This window comes from Myxocyprinus asiaticus, chromosome 42, assembly GCF_019703515.2.
Source record: "Myxocyprinus asiaticus isolate MX2 ecotype Aquarium Trade chromosome 42, UBuf_Myxa_2, whole genome shotgun sequence".
Taxonomy (NCBI): Eukaryota; Metazoa; Chordata; class Actinopteri; order Cypriniformes; family Catostomidae; genus Myxocyprinus; species Myxocyprinus asiaticus.
The window spans coordinates 25,300,225-25,325,926 of NC_059385.1; the positions used below are offsets into that span (position 1 = coordinate 25,300,225).

At 39.4% G+C, this 25,702-nt stretch overlaps 2 protein-coding genes across 3 annotated transcripts in view; both read left to right on the forward strand.

Moving 5' to 3' along the window:
* The window catches only part of LOC127432734 (integrin alpha-1-like), an 81,029-nt gene extending 66,228 nt beyond the window's left edge, over positions 1-14,801 (forward strand). Inside the window, exons 22-31 of the mRNA XM_051684114.1 lie at positions 2,298-2,378; positions 2,475-2,551; positions 2,657-2,746; positions 3,142-3,250; positions 4,993-5,106; positions 5,213-5,317; positions 5,850-5,960; positions 6,078-6,173; positions 6,742-6,855; positions 13,648-14,801. Of these exons, the coding sequence (XP_051540074.1) occupies positions 2,298-2,378; positions 2,475-2,551; positions 2,657-2,746; positions 3,142-3,250; positions 4,993-5,106; positions 5,213-5,317; positions 5,850-5,960; positions 6,078-6,173; positions 6,742-6,855; positions 13,648-13,710 (960 nt within the window). The 3' untranslated portion in view covers positions 13,711-14,801. The remainder of the gene's footprint in view (positions 1-2,297; positions 2,379-2,474; positions 2,552-2,656; positions 2,747-3,141; positions 3,251-4,992; positions 5,107-5,212; positions 5,318-5,849; positions 5,961-6,077; positions 6,174-6,741; positions 6,856-13,647) is intronic.
* Positions 14,802-17,788: 2,987 nt separating this feature from the next.
* LOC127432851 (integrin alpha-2) overlaps positions 17,789-25,702 on the forward strand; it is a 30,890-nt gene continuing 22,976 nt past the window's right edge. For both annotated transcript variants that reach the window (XR_007895803.1, XM_051684310.1), the window contains exons 1-15: positions 17,789-17,886; positions 18,364-18,487; positions 18,935-19,044; positions 20,640-20,731; positions 20,893-21,007; positions 21,115-21,242; positions 21,331-21,479; positions 21,635-21,785; positions 22,038-22,191; positions 22,328-22,401; positions 22,547-22,685; positions 24,202-24,347; positions 24,878-25,021; positions 25,147-25,350; positions 25,520-25,650. Coding sequence is in view for 1 of the 2 variants with exons in the window: in XM_051684310.1 (XP_051540270.1) it covers positions 17,844-17,886; positions 18,364-18,487; positions 18,935-19,044; positions 20,640-20,731; positions 20,893-21,007; positions 21,115-21,242; positions 21,331-21,479; positions 21,635-21,785; positions 22,038-22,191; positions 22,328-22,401; positions 22,547-22,685; positions 24,202-24,347; positions 24,878-25,021; positions 25,147-25,350; positions 25,520-25,650 (1,904 nt within the window). In the remaining variant the exon portion in view is untranslated. The remainder of the gene's footprint in view (positions 17,887-18,363; positions 18,488-18,934; positions 19,045-20,639; positions 20,732-20,892; positions 21,008-21,114; positions 21,243-21,330; positions 21,480-21,634; positions 21,786-22,037; positions 22,192-22,327; positions 22,402-22,546; positions 22,686-24,201; positions 24,348-24,877; positions 25,022-25,146; positions 25,351-25,519; positions 25,651-25,702) is intronic.

Below are 25,702 nucleotides of genomic sequence, written 5' to 3' on the forward strand. Positions count from 1 at the left end.
AAAGTGTCCAAAAGTAGGGTGGCTACTGAGATGTTGGTCATGTGATTCTAACATGGCCGCCCCCATGAGGGGACCCTCTCCATGTAGAATAAAACAGCTTTTATAATGTTACTGATATGACTGGAGTCTTCATCTCATGTGAGTGCTCATGATTTTATACATATGTTTTAAATTACTATACATTTTTTTGGTTGTAAAACTTTTTTAATGAGGAAAAAATTACTGAGTCCACCTTTAACAGTTGGTTTTGCCATTTGATGAAACCAAACAGTTACAATATATGTCATTTAAATCAATGCACTAGTGCATTAAAAGTCTAGCCCTTCAGTGTGATTCATGCCATTAAGAAATCACAGTTTCACATTGAATAAGACACCCTATGCTTTTGGGCATCATATATTATGTCACAGCTTACTAATAATACCAATTGACATTTTAAAAACACGTCCACGCATGAAAGGCAGAACTTGAAATGACACTTAATGCTCAAGCAAGCCTAATTTAAACTGCAGCATGACTGTTTTGTGAAATGAACGTCTCCTGAACAGACATTCAAAAATCATAATTTTTCATATGAATCTACCAAGGAGGTCTATAATACCTGGAAAAATCTATCTAATAATATTTGCGATTTAAATGTTGCTTGCAATAAATTTAGTTTCTTTAGGGTACACGGTTATGCTGCGTTCCATTCAAGTTGGATGTGGGATATTCCTACTTGATATCTCCGACCATAAATGCATTCCATTCCCCGATATTCGGAACTGAAACGCTCCCATTAGTTTAGCAGGCGTTTGACTCTCATTAAAGATGTCTCCTAGCAAACCAACAGATAAACAATGCTGTAGTGCTAGCATTTGTGCTACAGGTGTACGATTATCAAAAGAGATTATACAGTTTTATTCACCTGTTTCTGCAGGCGTTTGTTAAACAAGCTTTAATATCATGTAATGTGGAAACAAACTCATTTATCGATATTACTTAATAAAGTGAATGTTTATCACTTACTTTGTATATCTCCCTGAGTGTCGACATGTTGGTGTGACATCATGCCCCTGCATCTCGGCGAAATCGGAGTTCAGAATTTCTGCACGAGCCTACAAGTTGTAATTCTGACTTCAAGATCCATTCCATTGCACTTTTCCTAGTGGGAAGTTGTAAAATCCGACTTTCCGAGTTGAATGGAACGCAGCACTACTTTTCAAAACTTGATTCGACACTGAATGCTCAAGCAGCCTAATTTACACTTAGAAAACTCCTGATGTTGCTATAACAATGCAAAAAGCACTTACCAATTTACTTGAAGTGAAAATCAGTCCTCCTTTCCTCTTTAACTAATCAATCACACAGTCATGCAGAACATCTGGTGTTTTTAAATCCATAAGGATCTCTTTCTCAATGGTGATAGTGGCAGTAATGACAGTAGACTTCTCAGCAAGATCTGGTGCTCTTCTCTTTCAAATTACGTCATTTAAAACGTGATTGCGTCACTCAAGGCCAGCTAGAAGGCCTCGACCGGGACATATCCTAAAGATCACATCCACCAAGAACAAATAAATCAATCTGATTGGCTGAAGAATCTGACATTAAATGCACATTCATTTGCACTGTTGAGGGATTCTGTAGAAATTCTGAAGGCTTAGTGGGGTGGAGCTCAGACTCATGCACTGCTTCAGGCATGTGATTTGTGAAACAGTTGTCATGCTCTGCTTGTAAGCATCAAGGAATAAATTCTGACTGGATAAACTTTTTGTTTTTCTCTATTTGTTGGTAGATTAATTAAGAGTAGAAAGCGATTAAAAATATATAGGCAAGAAGGTGATTGAGAATGAAAGGATGAAAATATGTGTTTATTTGGCACATTAGGCCAGCAGAGAAGGCTTTGCTGGCCCTGAGAATTCACCACTGCAATGCATAAATAAACTTTTAAATTTTTTATCATTTATTTTTCTATTTTAAGGGTAAAATTCTGTTTTGCAAACAGAAATGCAAAAATAAATAAATAAAAATCCTAGTTTATTGTTTAATGAAGGCGGGTTGTAAAGGTTTACATTTAATAATGTACTGTGTATCAAAAACTAAAACGAATTCAAAGTAATTTTTATTTGATTTCAGTTACCAGCAGTTTAGGAGTTATGAAATTGTATCATACTATGTGTTCTGTTAAACAAAAATATTTTCATTGTTGTTCGTAATGTTCAAAAAAAAAATTATAAATCAATAGCACTGCTTGTGGCACACCTGTGATTAAATTGTTTGGTATTTGAATTGTTTTTTTTTTTTCACATTTATTGCAGCCTAAAGAGAAGGACTGTGAAACTAATAATACCGAAATAGTATGTGCAGTTGGATACCCTTTCCTCAAAACTGATAAAATGGTGAGATTTGCCCCTGTTATTGAACTAACATAATAAAATCAATGTTTAGTATCCCTCATCTCATTCTGTTTTCATTCATCAATGTCAATCCAACAGGAAACATTCAGAATCCAGTTTGAGTCTAATCCTTCTCATATTCTCAAGGACATTGTGATCAATGTTACTGCAACCACGTAAGACTTGCGTCCATAGTTTCTCTTTTGGAAGTCACTTATATAATTCTAAAGATCAGACAATAGAGATGTTTTTGATGTGTGTAATCAATATTGTTACCGCAGTGATAGCGAGGAGCCAGCTTCTGAACTGAAAGACAACTTTGTGAGCATCGTCATCCCTGTAAAGTATGTGGCCAACCTACGATTCATTGCGTAAGTGCAGCCAATCACTTCCACCACCTTATTTAAACCAGCCAATCAGCTGAGCCAAAGCAGCAGCTCTACTGAACCAACAGCATGAAGTGCAGACTGTTGGCAAATACCTTGTGATATGACCTGCAATACAATAAACGCTATGGTCAATATACATTTCACCATGTTGATAATAGTGAGGTGCAATACAATTGATGAGCATTAATCTTTACATAATTTTAACTTATAGTTTTTAAATATGGTTAACAATACAGTTTTCTTCAATATAGGCATATTTACATGTACACAAGAATCAGAGTCAGCTGCATGACCACCACAACTTGATGTGTCACCACACAGATGCTCACCTCAAGATCATGTTTCTTATCTGACAATTTTATATATTTTTTTCCCAGGAACAAGTATATGAAGGAGGACTACATCATATTGAAAGAGAAGGAGACAATACCAAGTGTTTTCAACCACACTAGTGTGATCGGAGATGAGGTGAAAATCAGTTACACGGTAAGACACAGAATTTCAATGTTTGAACAGTGTTTGCATTCATTTAAACACCTCCTTCAGGTCAATGTCCTCTAGAGTAGACTATCATGTGGACGAGGGTGGAAAATAAGGAGGAAGTATTAAGCAGAACTATGTCTATGTCATGGTAAAGAATAGAAAAATTTGGTGTAAACTATAAAAACTAAGAGACAGTGTGATCAAAGAGTCATCTTAGATTAATAGGATCTGGTGCCAACGTGATTCACTGTTCCCCGTAAATCGAGAAATCTTCGGAAATGAAGAGTGCTGATTAATTAGCGAATGGATTCATTCACAGTTATTTCAGTAAATTAACAGTCGATTTCCAGTTCATTGTGGTGCCGGCAAATACGGAAGTCCACAGAGTCTTGTTTAAGAAGTTATCTTGTGTTTTGCTGAATAACTACAGTAAAGTACGGCCTCTAGATAACATTATTTATAATTAATTATACAGCCGTTCCAGTCCTCGAGTTTGATTGGATGAGTGGCATTCTAAGAGTGCTGATATACTGTCCAACAACACTGGGACACTTTACCATTTGTATCACTCAGCTTCACCGTTTGTAGCTTTATAATAATAATAAAAATAATAATACCTTACATTTATATAGCGCTTTTCTAGGCACTCAAAGCGCTTTACTTAGTATAGGGGGAATCTCCTCAACCACCACCAGTGTGCAGCATCCACCTGGATGATGCAACAGCAGCCATAGTGCGGCAGTATGCCCACCACACACCAGCTATGGGTGGAGAGGAGAGAGTACAGATATTGAGCCAATTAATCGATGGGGATTATCAGGAGGCCATGACTGCGAAGAGCCAATGGGGGGAATTTGGGATTTTTAATGACCACAGAGAGTCAGGACCTCGGTTTAACGTCTCATCCGAAAAACAGTGCCTTTTTACAGTATAGTGTCCCCATCACTATACTGGGGCATTAGGACCCACACAGACCACAGGGTGAGCACCCCCTGCTGGCCTCCCTAATACCTCTGGCTTTCTATATAGTGGTGAAGATTTTGATCCATCGTTCATTTTGATTTATTTTCCTGATTCATTCAGTGACCGTTTCTGGGGATTGCACATTTACTCCAGTAGGTGGTGACAAATTAGTGTATTTTATGATATGAGTGAGTCATTCAATCATTTACTCAACTGATTCATTTAAAAACACAAAGTTGTACACCACTAAAACAATGGAAGTGAACAAAACCATTCATTCGCTTAAAGGATTCATTCAGAAGCACTGCTTTATGTACAAACAAAACACCACAGAGTATGACAGCAGTAAAGAGAGTGGAGTTGTGCTTGATGTTTTGGCTTCTGTCACTGACGGAGAAGAAATGCAAGCACTAACTGGCCAGTTTTTGTTTGAAACATTAGTTATTTAATATTAGTTACTTGTTTGTTTAACTGTTGTATTAAAAACATTTTCACACTCCTTGCTCGTATGATATTGCTTATTTATAAATGACTATTTTATTACTAATTTCATGTCATTCAATCATAGTACATATTACATTTTTATACATAAATATTTCATATTTATGAATATACTGTGTGTTTCTGCTCATGTGGTCGAAGGGTCTGCCCAATAGAAATAGGTTTTGCTCAGCAAGAACAAAAATTAGAGGGAACATTGGTCACAATCCAGATTCACATAAACTGGTTCAGGTGAGAATGCACTGTTGATCCAGAATTTACACTCTGATTGTGTTCGACAGATCGAGAGAGATCCAGAAATGCAGAGTCCTCCGCTGCAGCTCACGATAACTTACCCGCATCTCACATCTGCAAATAACTACCTGCTGTACTTCACAGATCTTGTGCACACAGGGGTAGGTGCTCTGATTCCACAATTGCTATTTGTGGCACAGATGACTTAGCCCTGACTGCCCATAAGTGAATCAGAACTGTCTGATCTTCCTCATTCTGTTCTTGTAGAACATCAGATGTACTGGCAGTGAATTGATTAACCCTTTAAACATAAAACCTGACAATCCACACAAGGTGAATTCTAAAACAGAGACCTTGAGCATCTACATTCTGGTGAGTAGAAACAGCTTTTCCAGTGAATACAGTGGGGTCCAAAAGTCTAAAAGCACAATGAAAATCTGGGATTCAAAATCAAATTGAAACCTGGGAATAAACAAAGTTTTAGGATTTTGACAAATGTAAAACAAAGCAATGTTCTGATTTAAAATGATTAATAAATATTTAAGATTTTGCACTTTTTCTAGGCTACTATTCAAATAAGCAAATTTATGGCATTAATGTTAACTCATGTTAATTAATGTTTTCACAAAAGATTTCCTTGCTTCCATTGAGGTACTCGGGATGCTCTGTGGAACGTTCTCAAATCATGCTGGGATAAGATGGATCATCATCATGTTTTGCACAAACTTCATGCCTGCTCGAATGCAAATGCAAAATAAATGCAAAATAAAAGCATTTCCCCAAGTTTTCTCAGACTTTGAAACCCCACTGTACATAAATAAATCTGATTGAATAAGATATCCTGTAAAGACTAATGGCAAGTGTTTGTCTCATCTCTTTCTCTCTGCCTTTCTCTGTCTCTCAGAGTTGTAAAGAAGTGAGAAACCCCTGTAAGTCATTTAGCTGCTATATCCCTCCTGCTGATTTCAACCAGATCAACACCACTTTTAGAGTGTGGTGGCCCACTTTCATCCAAGTATGTCAGTCTCACTGATCTTTTACTTTCACAGTCCTGTTGAGTGTGATCTCTCAATATGCTGCAGTAAAATACTTAGCTAATTACATGTAACCTTCTACAACATGAATCATCTAGGGAGAGTTTTCCAGTCTCTACATGGCTGTTGAAGCCAAACTGGAGAGCAAGAACACTGACCTGTTTGTGTTAAATGGGAATGTCAAGACACGAGAGGTATGACAACTGTTGTGTCCATATTCATGTTTCACATAAACATGGGGTTCAATATCAGCAGTATTACACTCAGCCCCAAAATAAAATCATACCATTATGATTAAATGTAGCTCAAGTTCATTCTGTTTTTTAAAGGTGCTATAAGCGATTTCTTTTTGTTGAAATACACATAAAAATGTCCCAACTACCTGACAGATATCACTGAAAGATGTGTCCTGAGTAATCACATCTCTCTCTGTGATAATACTAGGCTCTGTACAGTAAATCAAACCCATTCATATAAAGTAGGGCTAACTTCCCAATGCTAACCAGCCAAACCTTAACCCACTGACTGAAAGTAGACTCTGGAAAAACTAACTAGTCACAAATACTTTCTGCCTCTGATTCATTTTGTGCGTTCAAATTTGTTATATGTCTTTGGAGGGCAGGCTTGTGGAGAAGGGCGTGCAAAGTCAGTTGCAAAATGTCAGACATTTGCAAAACAGCTGAAATCACTTACAGCACCTTTAAATAAGTGGTTGTTTTATACAGTTTTAGAATTTAAATTGTTGACTCATCTTTGCTACAGATCAAGATTCAAGTCACCAAAGACATACAAAGTGGAATTCCACTGTGGATTATTATCCTTAGTATTCTCATAGGACTATTAATACTGGCACTTGTTATCTTCGCTTTATGGAAGGTAAGTGTCATCATCTGGATTATGTTAGCTCCAGTGTTGGGGAAGTTTCTTTGGAACTGCAGCTTCACAAGCTACAAGCTACTTATAAATTAAAGTAGTTAAAATGACTAAGTTCTGCCATGAAACTCTGAATGGCGTAAGCTGATTGGTTCTTTGAAATTGTTTTCTGTTAGCCAATCAGCTCACTTATAAGTGATATTTCAAGCCTTTCGGTTCACATGGTGTTAGCTGAATAGGTCCTTTGACATGTAACCAGGTAGCCAGTCAACTCACTTTGCCTAATATTTAAATTTGCTTAGTTTGCAAGCTGGTTTCACTGCAGTGTGCTGTGAGAGTGTTCTCTAAAACCCTCCACCTCCTCAGCTCCACTTTTCTAGATCTGTAACATGGGGATTGTATTTATGTCTTATTGTGCAGCAGTAGAGATGTAGATAGTTAATCGGTTAACTGATTAACCGGCATTAACGATTTGTTCGACTAATAATATTGGTTCAAAATTAAACAAGACGTTAATTAAAGAAACAATAGAGAGGTAATTTGATGGTTTTAACATGTAGGGCATATGTACGCACGAGGGCTCTGTTAACACGTAAACAACTAGCTTCCTCTCAGTCTGAATTACAAGCAAATATAAAGCATGCAGTTTCATCCGTGAAGACATGTTCCAATGCAAATTGTAAAATAGGACTTTAAAGTTTAGTAGTAGCACGACTACAATGCAGTACCATATAAAAAAGAAACATCTGCAAGCCTCGACACCTTAGAGCATATGTTTATAGCCCTGCAACCCGCATTTTTCTTTTGTTGCATGGGAGACGGGAGTGCCATGTGCGGTGAGACTTCAGTGCCTTTGGAGCGGGTTCCTGGACTTGCTATCAACAGCCTGCATACCATACTGACCTCTGCCCATGTATTAATATTACTATAGTAAAACCAAAGTTTCTATATGGATATGTTGTTTCTTCTAAACAAAATTGTTAGAATTGTCTAGCAGCACAAATTGTGGGAAGACTGGCTGTCCTTATTCTTCCATTGTTAAACTGTTTTAAATTGTAAAAATATACGGTTGTTTATTCCAATGTTGATGTAATAAATATTGCTAAATGTGCACATCTGTCATCTAAGCCTATTTTGATTCAGCCAGTATAGACCTTTGCCACACCTGTTTGGCAACTTGTTTGATTCATGGCTTATATTAATAACCCTTTAATACTGGTGGTTACTCGCTTAAAAGAATTTGCCAAAATTTGCATCCCTATGCAGCAGCATGTCATGTGTTGTTTGATGTTTGTGTTTTGCAACTGCAGCAGCATGGCCTCCTGCTTAACTCAGTATGTCTGTGGATGTTTTCACATCACATGGACTTACCAACCAGGAAGTACCACATATGGAAGGGAGTTCCTGCGGTAGGTCCTACCTGGAAGGGAGGAGCTCTACAAGCGCAGCGACTGGTGGCAGAGCAGAACTCTGCCCAAGGGAAGACACGGGTTTACCGTCAGGAAACCGTACCTTGGAAAACACCTCATATGGAGTTACCGACAGGGAACCACCACATATGGAGCACCTATCCCAAGTACAAGGGCTGACCAAACAGAGCATGCTTCACGAGTACTGGGCCTGGCATCGAATTCCTCCACTGAATTCATCTGCCGCAGGGTGATGGGGGAGGAAGAACATCCAGGGTTCACTGACCCCAGGATCTCACGTGGATGAAAAAAGCGCACGTTATCCCCTCGGGGAGGGGAAAGGCGCTAAGTGCAAGTGATACGCCAGCATACTTACCTGTCCATACCCGCTAACACACGGGATGAAACTGGCTTAACCCGGAGATTGCAAAATCTTGCAAAGGTATTGGTGCTCTACAGATGTCTGTTAGAGAGGCACTGTTCGCCAGAGCCCAGGAGGATGCCACACTCCTAGTGGAGTGTGCTCGTACTCCCAGGGGGGACGGCGCACCCTGGGCCTGGTATGCCAAAGTGATGGCATCCACAATCCAGTGGGCAATCCTCTGTTTGGAGACAGCCTTCCCCTTCTGCTGTCCCCCAAAACAGACAAAGAGCTGCTCAGAGCATCTAAAGCTCCCTGTGCGGTCCAAGTAAACACACAAAGCGTAAACTGGACACAGCAATGACAAGGGTGGGTCTGCCTCCTCCCAGGGCAGCCCTTTCAAGTTCACCACTTGATCCCTGAAAGAGATAGTGGGAACCTTAGGCACATAGCCCGGCCGGGGTCTCAAGATCACGTGAGAGTATGCCGGACCGAACTCTAGGTCCCCAACCCTCTTGACGGAAGTGAGCACAGTCAGGAGGGCCATCTTCAATGAGAGGGCCTTTAGCTCGACTGACTCCAGGGGCTCAAACGGGGCTCTCTGTAGGCCCAGCAAGACAACAGAGAGGTCCCTCGAGGGAACGAGGCATGGCCTAGGAGGATTCAACCTCCTGGCACCTATAAGGAACCTGATGATCAGGTCATGCTTCCCCAAGGACTTACCGTCTACCGCATCGTGATGTGCCGCTATGGCGGCCACATACACCTTTAAGGTGGAGGGGGACAGCTGGCCCTCCAACCTCTCCTGCAGGAAAGAAAGCACCAACCTGACTGCGCATCTCTGTGGGTCTTCACCTCGGGAAGAACACCAATTCGTGAACAGACGCGACTTCAAGGCATACAGCTGCCTCACAGAGGGAGCCCTGGCCTGAGTGATAGTGTCTACCACCGCCGGTGGTAGCCCACTTAGGTATTCCATATCCCGTCCAAGGACCAGACATGGTGCCAAATCATGCCCCGTCCCTGAGAAAGGAGGTCCTTCCTCAGGGGAATTTGCCAGGGAGGGGCTGTCATGAGGAGCGTGATCTCCGAGAATCAAGTCTGGCTGGGCCAGTACGGCGCCTCCAACATGACCTGTTTTTCGTCCTCCCTGACTTTGCACAAAGTCTGTGCAAGCAGGCTCAATGGGGGAAATGCATACTTGCGCAGGCCCCGGGGCCAGGTGTGTGCCAATGCATCTGTGCCGAGGTCAGGGAGTACCATAGCGGGCAGTGGGAGGATTCCTGGGAAGCAAACAAGTCTACCTGCGCTTCTCCGAATCGACTCCAAATCAGCTGAACCACCTGGGGGTGGAGTCTCCACTCTCCTCTGAGGGTCACTTGCTGCGACAGCATGTCCGCTGGGAACCCCTGCCTGTAGAAATGCAAGGTCCGTCCAAGGGCTGAACGAGCGGCAACAGATCGGCGTGATAGCCACGTGATGCGTACCGCGGCGCCATGCCCATCTCGGGACTCGAGTCTGAAGCCAGTGCTGAAGCAGTCTCATATGCATCAACCCGAGCCGCGTAACCGCCGCCAAGGACGCCATATGCCCCAGAAGCCTCTGGATCTGTTTCAGTGGGACCGCTGTTTTTCCCCTGAATGACTTCAGGCAATTCAGCACCGATTGGGTGCACCCACTCATGAGGCATGCTGTCATAGTGACTGAGTCCAATTCCATCACGAGAAAAGAGATGCTCTGCACCGGGGAGAGCTTGCTCTTTTCCCAGTTGACCTGAAGCCCCAATCAGCTGATCATTCAGTCGTCGAGATAATTGAGGATGAGAAACGCCCACTTCCCTTAGCGGGGCAAGGGCTGCCTCCGCAACTTTCATAAAGACGCGAGGTGACAGGGACAGACCAAAGGGGAGGTCCTTGTACTGATATGCCTAACCCTCGAAGGCAAACCAAAGGAACGGTCTGTGTTGAGGCAAAATCAAGACATGAAAGTGCGCATCCTTCAGGTCTACTGCCGCAAACCAATCTTGATGCCAGACGCACGACAGAATGCGCTTCTGCATCAGCATTTTGAACGGGAGCTTGTACAGGGCCTGATTCAAAGCTTGCAGGTCTAAGATTGGCCGCAACCCACTGTCTTTCTTCGGTACGATGAAGTAGGGGCTGTAGAACCCCTGCTTCATCTCGGCTGGAGGGACAGGTTCTATCGCGCCCTTCTCTAGAAGGACTGCGATTTCCACATGCAGAACAGCAGCGTCCTTGTCTACTACTGAGGTAAAACGGACTCCATTGAACCTGGGCTGGCGCCTGGTGAACTGAATCGTGTAGCCGAGTCGGATCGTCCTGGCCAGCCAGAACAACAGGTGCTAACCATGAGCGCTAACCATGCCTCCAAACTCCGAGCAAGGGGCACCAAGGGGACAATCGCCTTTGACATACCTGCAGATGGGGCCTTGTGGCAGGGCAGAGCAGGAACCATACCCACCATAGGACTGGTCTGCGATGGGAGAGGAGGCTGGCATCCTTGTGGCGCGTCACATCCACCTAATCGTGGGAGTGTGTGTGTCGCAGCTGGGTGTGCGAAGGCGGAGTACCCATGTCCGCAGCGCCCCTGCTGCGAGTGTTTGATGTACGGACATCGTAGACATCAAGTGTGTGACCCAGAGAATGAGGAAACCGCTCTTTTTTTTAAATGAGGGTGCCACAGCCCCTTGGGCATGCAGTGAAATCAAAACAAAAGGGAACAAAAGATTCTCCTCCCGGCCCTCCACCGGGGAATGGAGTGGTCTGTGTACCACCTCCTGGCTTACAGCAGGTCTCCTCACCCCAGGTTCGCCCTTCTCAAGGACGCCTCGAAGCCTTCCTGGGGTTCTTGGCACCAGACCGAGGGACGGGGGCATCAGCTTCCTGCGGGGGGCTCTACACCGGGGCCGAGCAGTTTGCTCGGGCTGTGGCAGAGCCGGTGTTGCTGCCGCAGGAGGACGCCCTCGGCGACGAGTAGATGGGGTGCGGGATCTCGACGGCCCGTAGGAAGAATCATGCCGGGGCAGTATGTGCTGGATGGCCTCCATCTGCTTCTTGACTGTCGAGAAATGCTGGGCAAAGTCCTTGACAGTGTCGCCAAACAGGCCACCCTGAGAGATGGGTACGTCAAGAAAGCGGACCATGTCGGAGCTGTCGCTCATCTCTGCAAGGTTGAGCCACAGGTGGCATTCCTGGACCACCATGGTGGACATCGCCCAGCTGCGAACGCTCAGGGCAGGGTGGAGGGTTACACTCCAGCCCGACGCATGGCCACCAGCTCCGCGTCGGCCTCAGACTGGTCGACCGCACCAGATGGTGGGAGCCCAGCCAAGTCCTCTGCGTCAGACTGTAACAGCCCACTCTCCGATGCTGCGATCGAAACCTCATCCTCCTCCCGAGCCCCGAATGAGACATTAAGCTCGCCCTGGTGCGAGCCTCCTGACTCATCCATGAACTCGACCGGCGGAAACGATCTTGCTGGGGAATGGGAGGTCCGTGGGGACTCATCCAGCGGAAATGCTCCCACTTGAGTCCCCAAATCGCCCCCAGCGCTAACCATCACGGCCTTGTGCATGTAGGCAGAAGGACCAGGGTGAGGAGCAGCTGGAGTGACTTTCTCTCCGAAGAAAGAATGCTGCGACCGCAACATTGCCATGGTCATGTTCTCGCAGTGAGAACATTAATCGTTCACAAACGCTGTCTCAGCGTGCCTGCGACCCAAACACTTGAGACAGCGATCGTGGCCGTCAGAGGCGGAGAAATAACGACCCAGGGGCGTTCTCTGCACTTATCTGTGCAAGAAAGGTAGAACATGTAGTAATGCGCCATATATCCAACAGCCGTTTTACACTTTCGCTTCGCTTCAGAGGTAAATGGAACGCTGGTGGATTTCTCAACACTGCTCGGCTCCGAAGAACAAATCTGAATGAGTGGTTGTGAGCTGTCTCCTTTTATACCCGGATGTCCGGGGGAGTGGCGTGCAAATTCCACTCGCCAATTCTCATTGGCCTTTTCTCAAATATCAGAGGTGTTTGGGGCTTCCAAGTCCGAACCCTAGTGACACTACATCGACACAACGTTGAGTGAGTGACAAATATTGTTTTTTTAGTAAAAACAAAGTAACCTCAAAACGGTTACTACAGAAATGGTTGCTACAATATTACTATAGTAAAATCATGGTTTATATGTAGATACAACAATATTACTGTAGTGAAACCATTGTTAATTGTATCAAATCATGGTTATCTCCAAAACCCTTGGTTATTGCAGTCAATATTACTACAATATAACTATGGTAAAGACATGGTTCATTTTCGTAAGGGTTAAACAAACAGGGTGACAACATTAAACATAACATAAATTTATACTTAATATAAACTAAAAAAACTTGAAAAACCCTATAATTTATATCTGGATGGAAATATAGTGATAAACAGCAGCAATTAACTAGATAGTTCACTTATCAAAGAAAAGAAGGCAAAATCATTTTACGGCTGCACAAAGCTTAAGTGAATCAGCAAATCAATTATGTGAACTTGAACAATTACATGAACTGTTCGAAAGGACTGACTCACTAAAATGAATCGGAATTCCCAACATTAAATGTAAGGGAATAGTGTATTTTAACCAGTTCATTTACATGATATGTCTGAAAGAACTGTTTCAATTAAATGATTTGGATTCCCCAGCTGCGCTACATATGAGAATGAGGACGGTTTACTGTAGGTGAGTGTGTTTGATTATGAAAATGTAGTTTATTACTGAGAAAGCTACACTATTGTGAAAATAGCTGAGCTACTGTCACATTTCTGAAAAATGTTGTTAAGGTAGTAGCGTCGCTACTTTTAGTTAACTACTCCAACACTGGTTAGCTCACCCTCTTTGTCCTGCACATGCAATGCTGCACATATGCTAGAACAATCAAGAAAAATAATGGTGTCTGTTAGTTCAGAGTGCTCAAGGAGTTCAAACTGCAGTGTGACTTCGAATGTCTGTTCTCTTCCAGGCTGGATTCTTCAAGAGAAAATCAGTTGAAGACATGAAGGAGGATATGAAGGATTCTGATTGAGTACAGTTCTGTTGCCCCTGTCCCTCAGGTCAACTCATACTACACATAGCCAAGGTCATCGAGATCACATTCTAGAACCAAAGTCAGGTAGAACATCTGGGCTTACCAAAGATCCTTCACCCAGCGCTTGGCTTGACTCATTGATTTATCTTCTCATGCTCACGCTAAACTTTAACTGAATTGAATTGTATATGAAATCAATGAACCTCTGAAGCACCACAAGATTGGTGGTGGACATTTTGCCAAACCATGAAAGCTTTGCCCATCTTTTTCAGTTTTCAAGCTTTTGTTGAAAACTGAACCTCCCACCAGCCTAAAAAAAATTTACCCTCCTCCACAACCCTCCTACAGCATTCATCATCAGCACAGCAAAGCTCATGCCTATCCTGGCATTACATATGAAAGTCCCTGCAGTGATCTACAGTCTTGTAATCAGAACCTTACACTCTTATGAGTAACAGGTTTATATATAGAGATCTATTCCAATAACTAAGTTTTAGAGCTTTTTTATACTGTATAAAGCACTGCACATTGATGTTTTTTTTAGATCAAAGCTTTTTTCTTTTTTTTTTTTCCGTGGGCTTTTGAATATTGGCACATTTATTTTTGTTCACTGACGTTTTTCACGCTTTTTGTCTTCATCCGAGAATGAAGAGGAAAAGATTTGTTTGTATTGTAAATGTAAAGCTTTAAATGTATATAAATGCATGTTTGCAATATCACTTTAATTATAAATTAATGGCTTTATCAAAGTTATTGCTTTATTTGTGTTCAGAATAACTCCTGGCTTGTTTCCTGACCTTTTCATGCAACGTTTCTCAGGTATTCCAGATTGTTACAATGTCGTTACAATGTCTGGAATCATAAAATTGGACAGTTATTGTCTTGACAAGTTCTTGCCATATGTAAATATCAGAAATACAATTACTTAAAATATATGTTAAAGAGTAAGTTCACCCACAAAAAGGACAATTTTGTAATCATTTACTCACCCTCATATTGTTCCCAACCTGTATGATTTTTTCTCTTCCTTGGAACACAAAATGTGAACATTTTAAGAATGTTCAGAATGTTCTTTTCCATTCATATATATATATATATATATATATATATATATATATATATATATATATATATATATATATATATATATATATATATTCTTTTGGGCGCTTTACAGTCCCTGATCACTTATATCATTTCATTGTATGGAAAAGAGCAGCCTGAACATTTTTCATAATTTCTCCATTTGTATTCCACAGAAGAAAGGAAATCATACAGGTTTGGAACAACATGTGGTTGTGTAAATGCTGACAGAATTTTCATTTTTGGGTGAACCAATCCTTTAAATATATGGATAAATGTTTATGATCCCAAAGGGGAAATGCAGTGCAAAACAACAGAAACACTGAACACAGAGTACACAGATGCAGTTAAATAATGTACAGTGCAAAACATTAGACTGAATTACTCATATTGTAAAGGGTGCAATGAGACATGCAGGATGCATATACTTTATGAGTGCCTTAATTTGTGATGCACTGGGTCTATGAATAGGAAGGAGAACTCTTTCTTTACAATGCTATGTTACACATTTAAGTGAAACTGTGTCTTAATACATTTAATTACATGTTCATTAATGATGCATTAAACCAAAGATTTAAGTTGTTAAACCAAACAGAAGCAATGTAGCAATTCCGAGTTATTGTTTTTTGGGTGGGTGCAACATAATTTTTGTAACATCTAACTGCTGTCTGTCTGTCATTTTACTCCAAAAATAAATATAAGATCAGTTCTCTTTTTACGTTCCAAATTTAGGCTGAAATTTTTCAAAGGTACATTGTAGGCATTTGTTCAGCACAAATTACATCGACAAGTTTCTTTTGGTCTGTTTGCATGTTGCAATGGAATCATCAATGGAAATTCATACAGTAGTTGTTTCCTCTTTTTTTTTTTTTCAAGTTTGTAGTTGTTTTCTGTTTGTTTGTTTTTAACATTCCTATTTTTGCTGGTAGTTGGGCTGAGGTTGCCAAGAACGTGACATTAACAGAATGATGTCAAAAACACTAAGTGAATGGTTAGAGTTTCAAACTCTGCTTCTCTAATCTAATTAAATATAAGTTTCATTAAACATTCAAATATTGTAAAAAATAAATGAATGGTGATTTCTATTAGAAAAAAGAACAAGGAAATGCATACAAAGGCATGCAAAGATCAGAACAATGTTCTGCAGGCTCACGATGCTCCAAAGAATGATTATTTCCTCTTCATATTTGTCACTGTATTACCTATTGTTAACTTTAACATACACTGTCAAATTTGTATAACCGTTTACATATGTTTTGTTTCATTTTTGAATAATTTGATTCTGTTATACCATATATAAGATAATGACCATCAGCATTCATGTTTCGAGCATATACATTTAAAAAAAAAAGTTAATGATAGGATAATGATGCCTCACTCTCAAATGTCTTGGGTACCTGTCAGACACTCTGCTCTGAAGTTTCTGTGTAATGCACTGATGTTTTATATTGTACATACTTTCTTCAGCATGGATGTAAAAAGCATTGTACATATTGTCCAGAAAACGTGCAGAACAATAAATGCTTATTTTGTAATTTAGACAATTCAAGAGAGGTGTGAGTGTTTATTTATACAAGAATATACTGCTGTAATTTAAAATCCCATGCATAATAACACAGACAACTATGTACAATCATCTCTCAAATTACTGAATCAAATAAAAATATCTTGATAAATATTATTAATGATAAGTGTTTCTAAAGACAAGTGCATAATTTTCTAAAATATTAGTGTTCAGTGAACTGCCACAAATTAACAAACAAATTAATCTTATTTAATGGATTAGTAACGATTATACAATATCCTGCTATATACACAATCCCAGCATACAAATTGTTTGTTTTGTATGATGTACAGAACAAAATTAAAGTTGTTATTCACTGTCAATTAAACTCATGTATACACAGCCTATATCAGATAATGTGACACATCAGTAACATCAAATCTCATTGGTTCTTGTGCGTCTTGTGACCAATGTCATGAGTAAATGAGGTTTAATGTTATCAGCGTGTTCTGCAGAAAAAAAAAGTCATACAGGTTTGGAACAACATGAGGCGGGTAAATAATGACAGAATTTTCCTTATTCTGCTGAACTTTTCCTAATTACATAAGTGTCATGATAATCCCCTGTAAAGTGTGGAACCTTGTAGTTGAATTTCTGAATTCTGTACAAACAGAGCTAGTGTTTTAGAGTATATCTTAAGTATTTCCTGTTTGCTTTGAAACTATGACAGTGAGATAAACTTCTCAGTTACATCTCGGTCTGGGAGATAAAATCACTCTAGGACTGGCTTTATCATTGTTTGCATGTGTGTGTGTGTGTGTCATGGTCTACAATGGACATACTCATGTCTATGACTAACAGTGTGAGAGAGCAATCTTTCCTCAGTCCTTTTAAATCCACCCCTCTGTCCACCTGTCCATGCCCAGGCTCATGGTTCGGCCAATAGGAGTGTATGAAAATACAGACCCTAGCCGTATACAGGTAGGACTAGACACACCTGTGTATACTGTGTCTTAACATTTATGCCAGAAATCTGTTATCACGATTATCCTTTATTTGCATTATTTGTGTAAAATAAAAGCTTCTCCTTTATGTATCTTGCTAACTCCACTATGTTTGTCTTATTTGTCTGTTATAAAATCAGAAGTGTGCACATCTAAGTGTCTTTTCTTACCCTCTTGATTTTACTTATTACTCCTCTCTTTTTTCCTTATGAGAAAGATTTTTCCTAAATTGTGCTATTAAAGAAATTTTTTCAATTCCATATTTTATATTACACAATTTTGTCCGGATTACCAGATTAATTGGGATAACATGTGCAAACACATAAACCCTAAAGAGAGTTTCCTGTTATGGTCAGTTGTTTGCATTTTGTAATGCCATCATCAAAGGCAGATACAAGTCTGCCAAAGCACTGGAATGACATCACATCCTGTCATAGCAATTTTAACCCTGAGCCATGTGGTAACTCAGGTTGTTTCATTAAGACTGTGAGACTGCAGACATCAGTATCTGCTCTTCTTTGTTAACTATCTCTCCCAGCATGGACAAAATGGAAAAAGCTGTGATACTACTTTTATTGCAGAGTGAGTACTCTTGTTGTTTTGTCAAAGTTTTTAAATATATACAATATGTATACAGTAATTCTTGATAGTAATCTTCATGAAGTCATAAAAAAAGAGAATAGTTTTATGTGTGTGGGTTATCTGGAGTGGACAGACTTGTCTTACATTCTCAAACTGCAGCAAATGAAGAATTTATGACAATGACTCTAGGCTAGTCACACATCTGCTCATCGATCTTGTAAATTAACTATAAAGGTGTACATGATAAATCTGTGTGGTGTTAGACCCCTACTACCTTATTATAAGTTTGAGGGTGTGTTTAGGGTAAAGTCTAAAAAGGGTTGGGTTCTCACTTGAACACTTGTCACTATTTTTTAAAAGGTTTTACCAGTGTTTCTTCAACTAAGTTTTTAAACTTTGACAAGCAAAAATGTGAAATTAATCTGAAACACAACAAAGTTTACAATGAATAAAACCTGAGAATTTTTTTCCCCATAGGTTTCTACATTGCTCAAACTCAGGGGTTTAATGTGGGGACAGCAGGTGCTAAAATCTTCTCAGGTCCTGCGCTCGAAGAATTCGGTTACACTGTACAGCAATTAAGCAATGATCAAGGAAAATTGTAAGATATGTATTCGAGCCATATGGTTTAAAACATGTTAGTTAGGCCACTGTTTTCACTCTTAGATTGTATACAATGATAGACTATACAAAATGATAAAATACAACGATGATAAAATAAAATGAATAATAATAATAAGGGAATTGGAAAAAGTGCACATATACAAAGAAGTACTGTATTGTAGTGAAAAAAAAAAAAAGATCTGATTTTGGCTCTGGAGGATACTTAAGTCTAATGCTCACAATATGTTCATACACAGACCTGTCTTTATCATCCTGAGTTAACCATAAATAATGATATTTTTAGTACAGCAAGAGAATCATATGGCTTGTGCTGTAGTCGGCTTAGTCAACTCAAACACTGGCATTATTTTAGCATGAAAAAGTTGTTTGCATTACCTTTAATTATTATTTGATCCTTCAGACAAATTCTGTTATTGCTCTTCAGGCTGCTGGTGGGTTCTCCCTGGAGCGGATACCCACAAAATAGAAAAGGAGACGTGTACAAGTGTGAGATTGGTGATTCTAGATCCAGTTGTGAGAAACTACACCTTGAAAGTAAATTTCTCTTTATTTCATAATGAGGCACTCACAAAAGTACCATGTTACCAAGATAATATCATGTTTATTTGGACACGTACAGTATACCATGTTTTTTATTGTAAGTACTTTGGGTGTGTAAGTACCATGTAAATATTGCGGAATACAGTATGAATATGGTATTATTATGTTGGCTTGAAGAAGTCAAAATACTGTTATTTTACACACTTTGTTTAGTTTAGTTTTTTTTTTTTTTTTTTTTTTTTTAAATCCCTAAACCGAGAACAAAATTTCTGACACAAACTCCTCCTAGAGTTTTCAAGCTACATACACACATGACTTTTCAACAACCTAGTCTCATAGAATGAACATTAGTATAACTACATTTTTGCAAACTGACTTTTGCATTCAGAATTCTGTTTCGGCACAGTTTCCTGGTGAAATTAACTCTAGAGGCGCTACAACAACCGTTTTATTCACTTTCACACAAATCACGACTCCAATGGTTGATTATAGACCAACCATAAACACTTTATAAACACTTATTTTTCTCTCTATTACTCACACATCCTTTGAAAAACAATACATTTTAACGCTTGTATTACAGACTCACCTACATATACACACTTATTCCAATGTGATTAACTTCCGCAGTAACTCACCTCACTGAGTTTTGGTCTCTGGATTCAGGAATCTGCAGTTCAAGACCAGCTAAGCGCACAAACTGCCACATTAGATGAAGCGATACAAAATTACTTGGTTGCTTCAGAAAATGTGCTTTTCATTTCACTTTTCTTTGGTTTTTGGACACCATCAGTTAGGTTTAGGCATTGGTTAAGTGTAAGGATGTCTGTTTTGTGTCTCCCTCTCATTAGATTTTTGATCACTGTTGATTAGGTTAAGGTTTGGGAGGTACGTTTTACTAATTTAAACCTCCATCTAATATTCATCTTTGTCAACAAACCTTGTCTGATTACAACACCATTGCACTCGTTTGTGGCGCCCCACGCTGGACATTTCACTGGGAAACTACAGTGAAATGTATTATTTATAAGGAACGGAATTTCGTTTTACAAAAATGTAAAAGATGCCACGGTCACGTAATGTTCATGAGATCAGGCTGCTTTTGAGTTGACAAATGTTTCTTGCAAAGCGGACGATCAAGTGGACCAATGGAATGCTCGTTAATTCAAACTCTGTCAAAAATTCTAATGTAAACAAACCCACAAAATGCCTTTAATCTGCTTTAAGTTGCTCTCTCTCTCTCTCTCTCTCTCTCTCTCGCTCTCTATCTATCTATCTATCTATCTATCTATCTATCTATCTATCTATCTATCTGTGTGATAGTCTTTCTGACTGTCTAGCTAGTTGCCTGTTTGTCTTAATGTAATGTATTGGCTTTGTCAAGCCAACATCAAAGTTTGTCTTTACAAACGTTATCTATCTGGTTCAGTATTGTATGCATCAAAGTGCTACAAGGTGCTACCATCAGATACCATCACTATACCATTGTACTGTCACTGTACTTTAAGGGATTCTTTAAAATGTTTCAAAATAATAGGATTTTTTGCTTATTTAACTATCTACATGAAATCATATTTGTTTCTTTACAGAGTCTGTCAGCATAGGCGACGTGCAGAGCATCAACATCAACATGAGTCTGGGTCTGACTCTCACTCCAGTAACTAAAAGTAACAGATTTATGGTAAGCTTAAAATAAATCAGTGCACCCATTCAATTGTTTTTCCAAACAACACCAGAGGGCGCAGTCACCAGAATTTTAAGATTCTGAAAACACTATGGCATAGATTCAACTGTAGAAATGTATAAAAAAATATTAATAGAATAAATATATGTGTGTTTCAGACATGTGGTCCTCTGTGGGCTCAGAGCTGTGGCAGTCAGTACTTTTATCCTGGTGTCTGTGCTGAAGTGACAACACAGTTTTCTCTCAAGTCGGCCTTCTCCCCTGCCCTTCAAAGTAGGAACACAGTTATGTGTATTCTCTCATTATGTTTTTTGAAAAAATTACACAATACACACATGTTCTTACAGTAAGTTAGTCATTCTTAATCATTTCTCATTCAGCATGCGGCGGGCCAATGGATGTTGCCATTGTTTTGGATGGATCAAACAGTATATACCCTTGGCCTGATGTCATAAACTTTCTCATAAAACTTCTGGAGAATCTTGATATTGGACCTGATCAAACTCGAGTAAGTAGTCTGATCCTGATCCGTATCTTTCTTTGGGAGTATTCATTTGAACATTTGATTTAATTTGCTTTCTGTTTGTTTGTTTCAGGTCAGTATTGTGCAGTATTCAAATAATTGGTCCTTTCATAACCATTTTAGTTCTGACCAAAACAAAGAAAAAGTTATTTCCATGGCTTCTGCCATTCCTCAAAAAACTGGAGACGAAACCCACACTTTTGATGCAATTGACAATGTCAGGTACACTTTGCCCTTCAAACTTTAAATTATTGCCATACATTGTGTCACTCAGGAGTGAGGCCTTTGCATTCAACTTTACAATAATTAAATGTCCTCCAAACTTGTTTGTGTGTGTGGCTAATTTAACTTAATTGTAGCAATTATTATTGTTTCAGAAAAGTGGCTTTCCTACCAAACAATGGTGGCCGTCCAGGTGCCACTAAGGTGATGGTAGTAGTAACTGATGGAGAGTCTTTTGATGGGCATATAGGTCAAGAGGTCATTAAGAGGTGTAACGAAGATGGCATTATTCGCTTTGGCATTGCTGTAAGTGAATGTGAAAAAAGCACATATAAAAATCTGTTCAAATAAACCACATTAGTAAAGGATTGGTTATTACTCAGACAGAAAATTAGGGTTTATATTGATTTAAATTTACGTCACCATTGTTTCAAAAGGCATCATTTTGGCAACAAAAATTATTCTAGTAATTTATTGGCATATTGTGATAAAGTGTGCCTAATTTTGTAAACACTGGTTCGAATAGTTTGTAATATTTCCATCTATGATTTCAAACAGATTCTCAAGGAAAGTGCCAACATTGAAAAATTCATCCAGGAGATTGAATTGATTGCTAGCACTCCGACAGAGAACTACATGTTCAATGTGTCGTCAGAGAAAGCTCTAATTAATATTGCGGGAACTCTTGGGGACAGAATCTTTAACATTGAAGGTAAACCATTCATCTTCTCAGAATAGGGACTAACAGTTTTTCATCCAATAAGAAAATGTCAACATCAGATTGCTAACCTAAATTACTACTTTAAATTATATTAAGGATATTAATTTTCTTTCTTATTTGATTTTAGGCACCAGCCAAGGACAAGATTTTCAATTGGAGATGTCCCAAGTTGGATTCAGTGCACATCAAACCAATAATGAGGTGCCAATAAGAGATCTACAGTATCTATCCAGGAATCATGTATTTGATCGAACAGTCCAATAATCCTTATAATGTGCCACAATCATTGACAAGAAATTAAAGATGCATTTTAAAAGGTTTGACAGGATGTCATATTATTCCACAGGACATGATCATGCTCGGTGCGGTTGGGGCGTATGGATGGAGTGGGACCATCGTCCATCGAATTGCTCAGGAATCCCACATTTTCCCAAAAAATGCTTTTGAGAAAATCCTGGAAGACAGAAACCACAGTTCATTACTTGGTGAGCCAGCGGTACACATCAGTTTGTTTTAAGAGGATAATATCAAGCGTAGCGTCAGTTCAGGCAGGTCACGTGAGCCAAGCTTGCAATCAGCTGACGCTCAGCAGATCATGACGTCTACCAATACATTTCAGATGGTTATCAGAGCTGTCCTATTTAAGTCCTCCATTTATTAATTGCCTTAGCTGCCTTTTCATTGCATGGATGCAAGCTGCACTTCATATCCTCCTCCATCCCCAGCTTCACCTCTTGTATGGCAGCTTTGCTTTTTAGATTTCTCTAAATCTGTCTTGTGTTCTGCGCTCTAAGACTACAATTGTTTGCCAGTTTAGAATTCCTATCATAAAGGAATATTCCAGGTTCAACACAAGTTAAGCTCAATCAACAGCATTTGTGGTATAATGTTGATTACCACAAAAATTTATTTTCGACTCGTCCCGCCTTTTCTTTAAAAAAAGCAAAAATCTAGGTTACAATGAGGCATTTACAATGGAAGTGAATGGGGGCCAATTTCTGAATGTTAAAATACTCACTTTTTCAAAAGTATAGCCACAAGACATTAACAATATGTGCGTAAACATGATTTTAGTGTGATAAAGTTACAGCCAGTTTTACAACTTCGTTGCAATGGCGATGTAATGTCAACGAACCCTAAAACCCTAAAATGACTTTACAAATGACAATTTAAACAACTTTACAGCTCAAACAATACATTAGTTTTAACAGAATTAATGCAAGTGCTTTTATAACACTATAAGCTTTACATTTCTGCATTTAAACCCTTCATAAATTGGCCCCATCCACTTCCATTGTAAGTGCCTCACTGTAACACAGATTTTTGCTTTTTTTTTATTATAGAAGAGGAGGAACGAGTTGAAATAGATTTTCTTGGTAATTAATATTATGCTACAAATGCTGTTGATTGAGCTTAACTTGTGTTGAACCTGGGATATTCCTTTAAATGTGTCATTGCACCTTGTACTTGATTCATTAACTTGATATACAATATTTGAAGTTCTTTTAATTGTTTATTTAATCTATTACGCAATGAAGGATTATAACACTCTGCACTGTCAGAATGTTAAAAAAATTGAACAATGTTGTTATAATGTTGCTGTAATGTTCTGTTACCTTTGGGCATTTTTTATTTGCTGCACTGTCCATGTATGGCTATATGGATAGGCGGAGAGTTTGCCTTGAACAGAATCGTACCGCCAACACCAACAAATTACTTTAATTGTCTACAAGTGAATAAAAGACAAGTATTCAAGTCAAGTATTAAATTGACGGATGTGGTCCTGAATCAACTAATAAATTGTAGTTTTAAAGTACATTGTTTCATTAACAAAATACAAAATACATACATATTGTAAGTAGCACAAATACAGTAAAGTGGTCATGCATCTTACTATTCAAACCTACAGTACATATTTCTCCAAAACTCCTGATATTGTAGTTTTTGATAGATTTTTGTTTGTTATCTCAGTTTGATTTGTTTCCCCTGTTGTATGTTCAGGATACTCTGTCACTACTTTGACTGATGGATCATCTGAGTTTTATGTGGCTGGTGCTCCTCGTGCCATTCATAGAGGACAGGTTATAGTGTACATAATCAACAACCAGAGACAACCCGTCATTGTAGATTCACAGCGAGGAGAGCAGGTACACTGTTTCTCTATAGTCTTACATAACCAGACTTTTGACTAACAGCATACAGCAAAGTATGGTCCACTTCTTCTGGCCAAGAACCACTTTTAATTTAAAGTGACCAATGACTGTTTGTTTTGTTTTCATGTGTTTTGTTTCACCAAAACACTTTCCCGGACTTTCAGCTTCATCATACCACGTTGGTGGAACGACCTTCCCAACTCCATCCGTGAAGCTGACTCACTCTCTGTCTTCAAAAAACGACTAAAAACATCTTTTCCATGAGCACTTAACCAATCATTCAAAAAAATAAAAAATAAAAAATTCTGTTGCACTTTATTCTGTTTTGAATACTATTATGATGCTAGTGATACTTTGTAATACAGCACTTTTCATACCACTGTCTCCTAAGATGATTCGCTTATGTTTTCCTCTCTTGTAAGTCGCTTTGGATAAAAGCGTCTGCCAAATGAATAAATGTAAATGTAAATGTGTAGTTTAGGGCCAGCAAATGTAGGTCTAATTGATATGTCTGTGTTTTGTAGATCGGGTCTTATTTTGGCAGCGTTCTCTGTCCTGTTGATGTGGATTCTGATGGCATGACTGATCTGCTGCTGGTTGGAGCGCCAATGTTCATGAGTGAAGAGAAGTTTGAAACTGGGAGAGTCTACCTGTTCTACATTACCAAGGTGATATAGATTTACTGTCCATACACAGACATATGTAAAGCTTAGCAAAAATCCACATAAAGAGCATCTTGTACGAACTGAAAAGTTTACAAGTGTCTTGATTTTTTTCCACATGTTGTTCTTAGGGCATCTTAAGCAACCAGGGCATCTTAGAGGGTTCCTCACCTTTGGAGAACGCTCGGTTTGGAACGGCCATCACTGCCGTTTCAGATATTAATCTGGACAGCTTCATTGATGTGGTGGTTGGAGCTCCATTGGAAGGCAATGGCCAAGGTGCCATTTATATCTACTATGGAGACAGAAAAACCATCAGAAAGCAGAGCTCACAGGTAGAATGCACTGTTGATGCAGATATTCATCATTAATATCCCTGCTGAAAAGACCATTTTAGACCTGTATGAATTTCTACAGTATGCTGGTTTGGTGCTGGTCTAACTTGTGGAACAAATAATGTTTTTACAGTATGTCTTAAAATCCAGTGTCTTAATGTTCTTCTAGAAAATACTTGGATCCAAACTGGACCCGGCTCTCAGGTTCTTTGGGCGTTCTTTAGATAGCAGTGGAGATATGAATGGTGACTCAATCCCTGATGTTTCAGTCGGAGGGTTTGGGAAGGTAGTGCAACTCTGGTGAGGGTCTCGAAGTGTAGTTGTTAAAGATCTAGTAAATCAGTCACTTAAA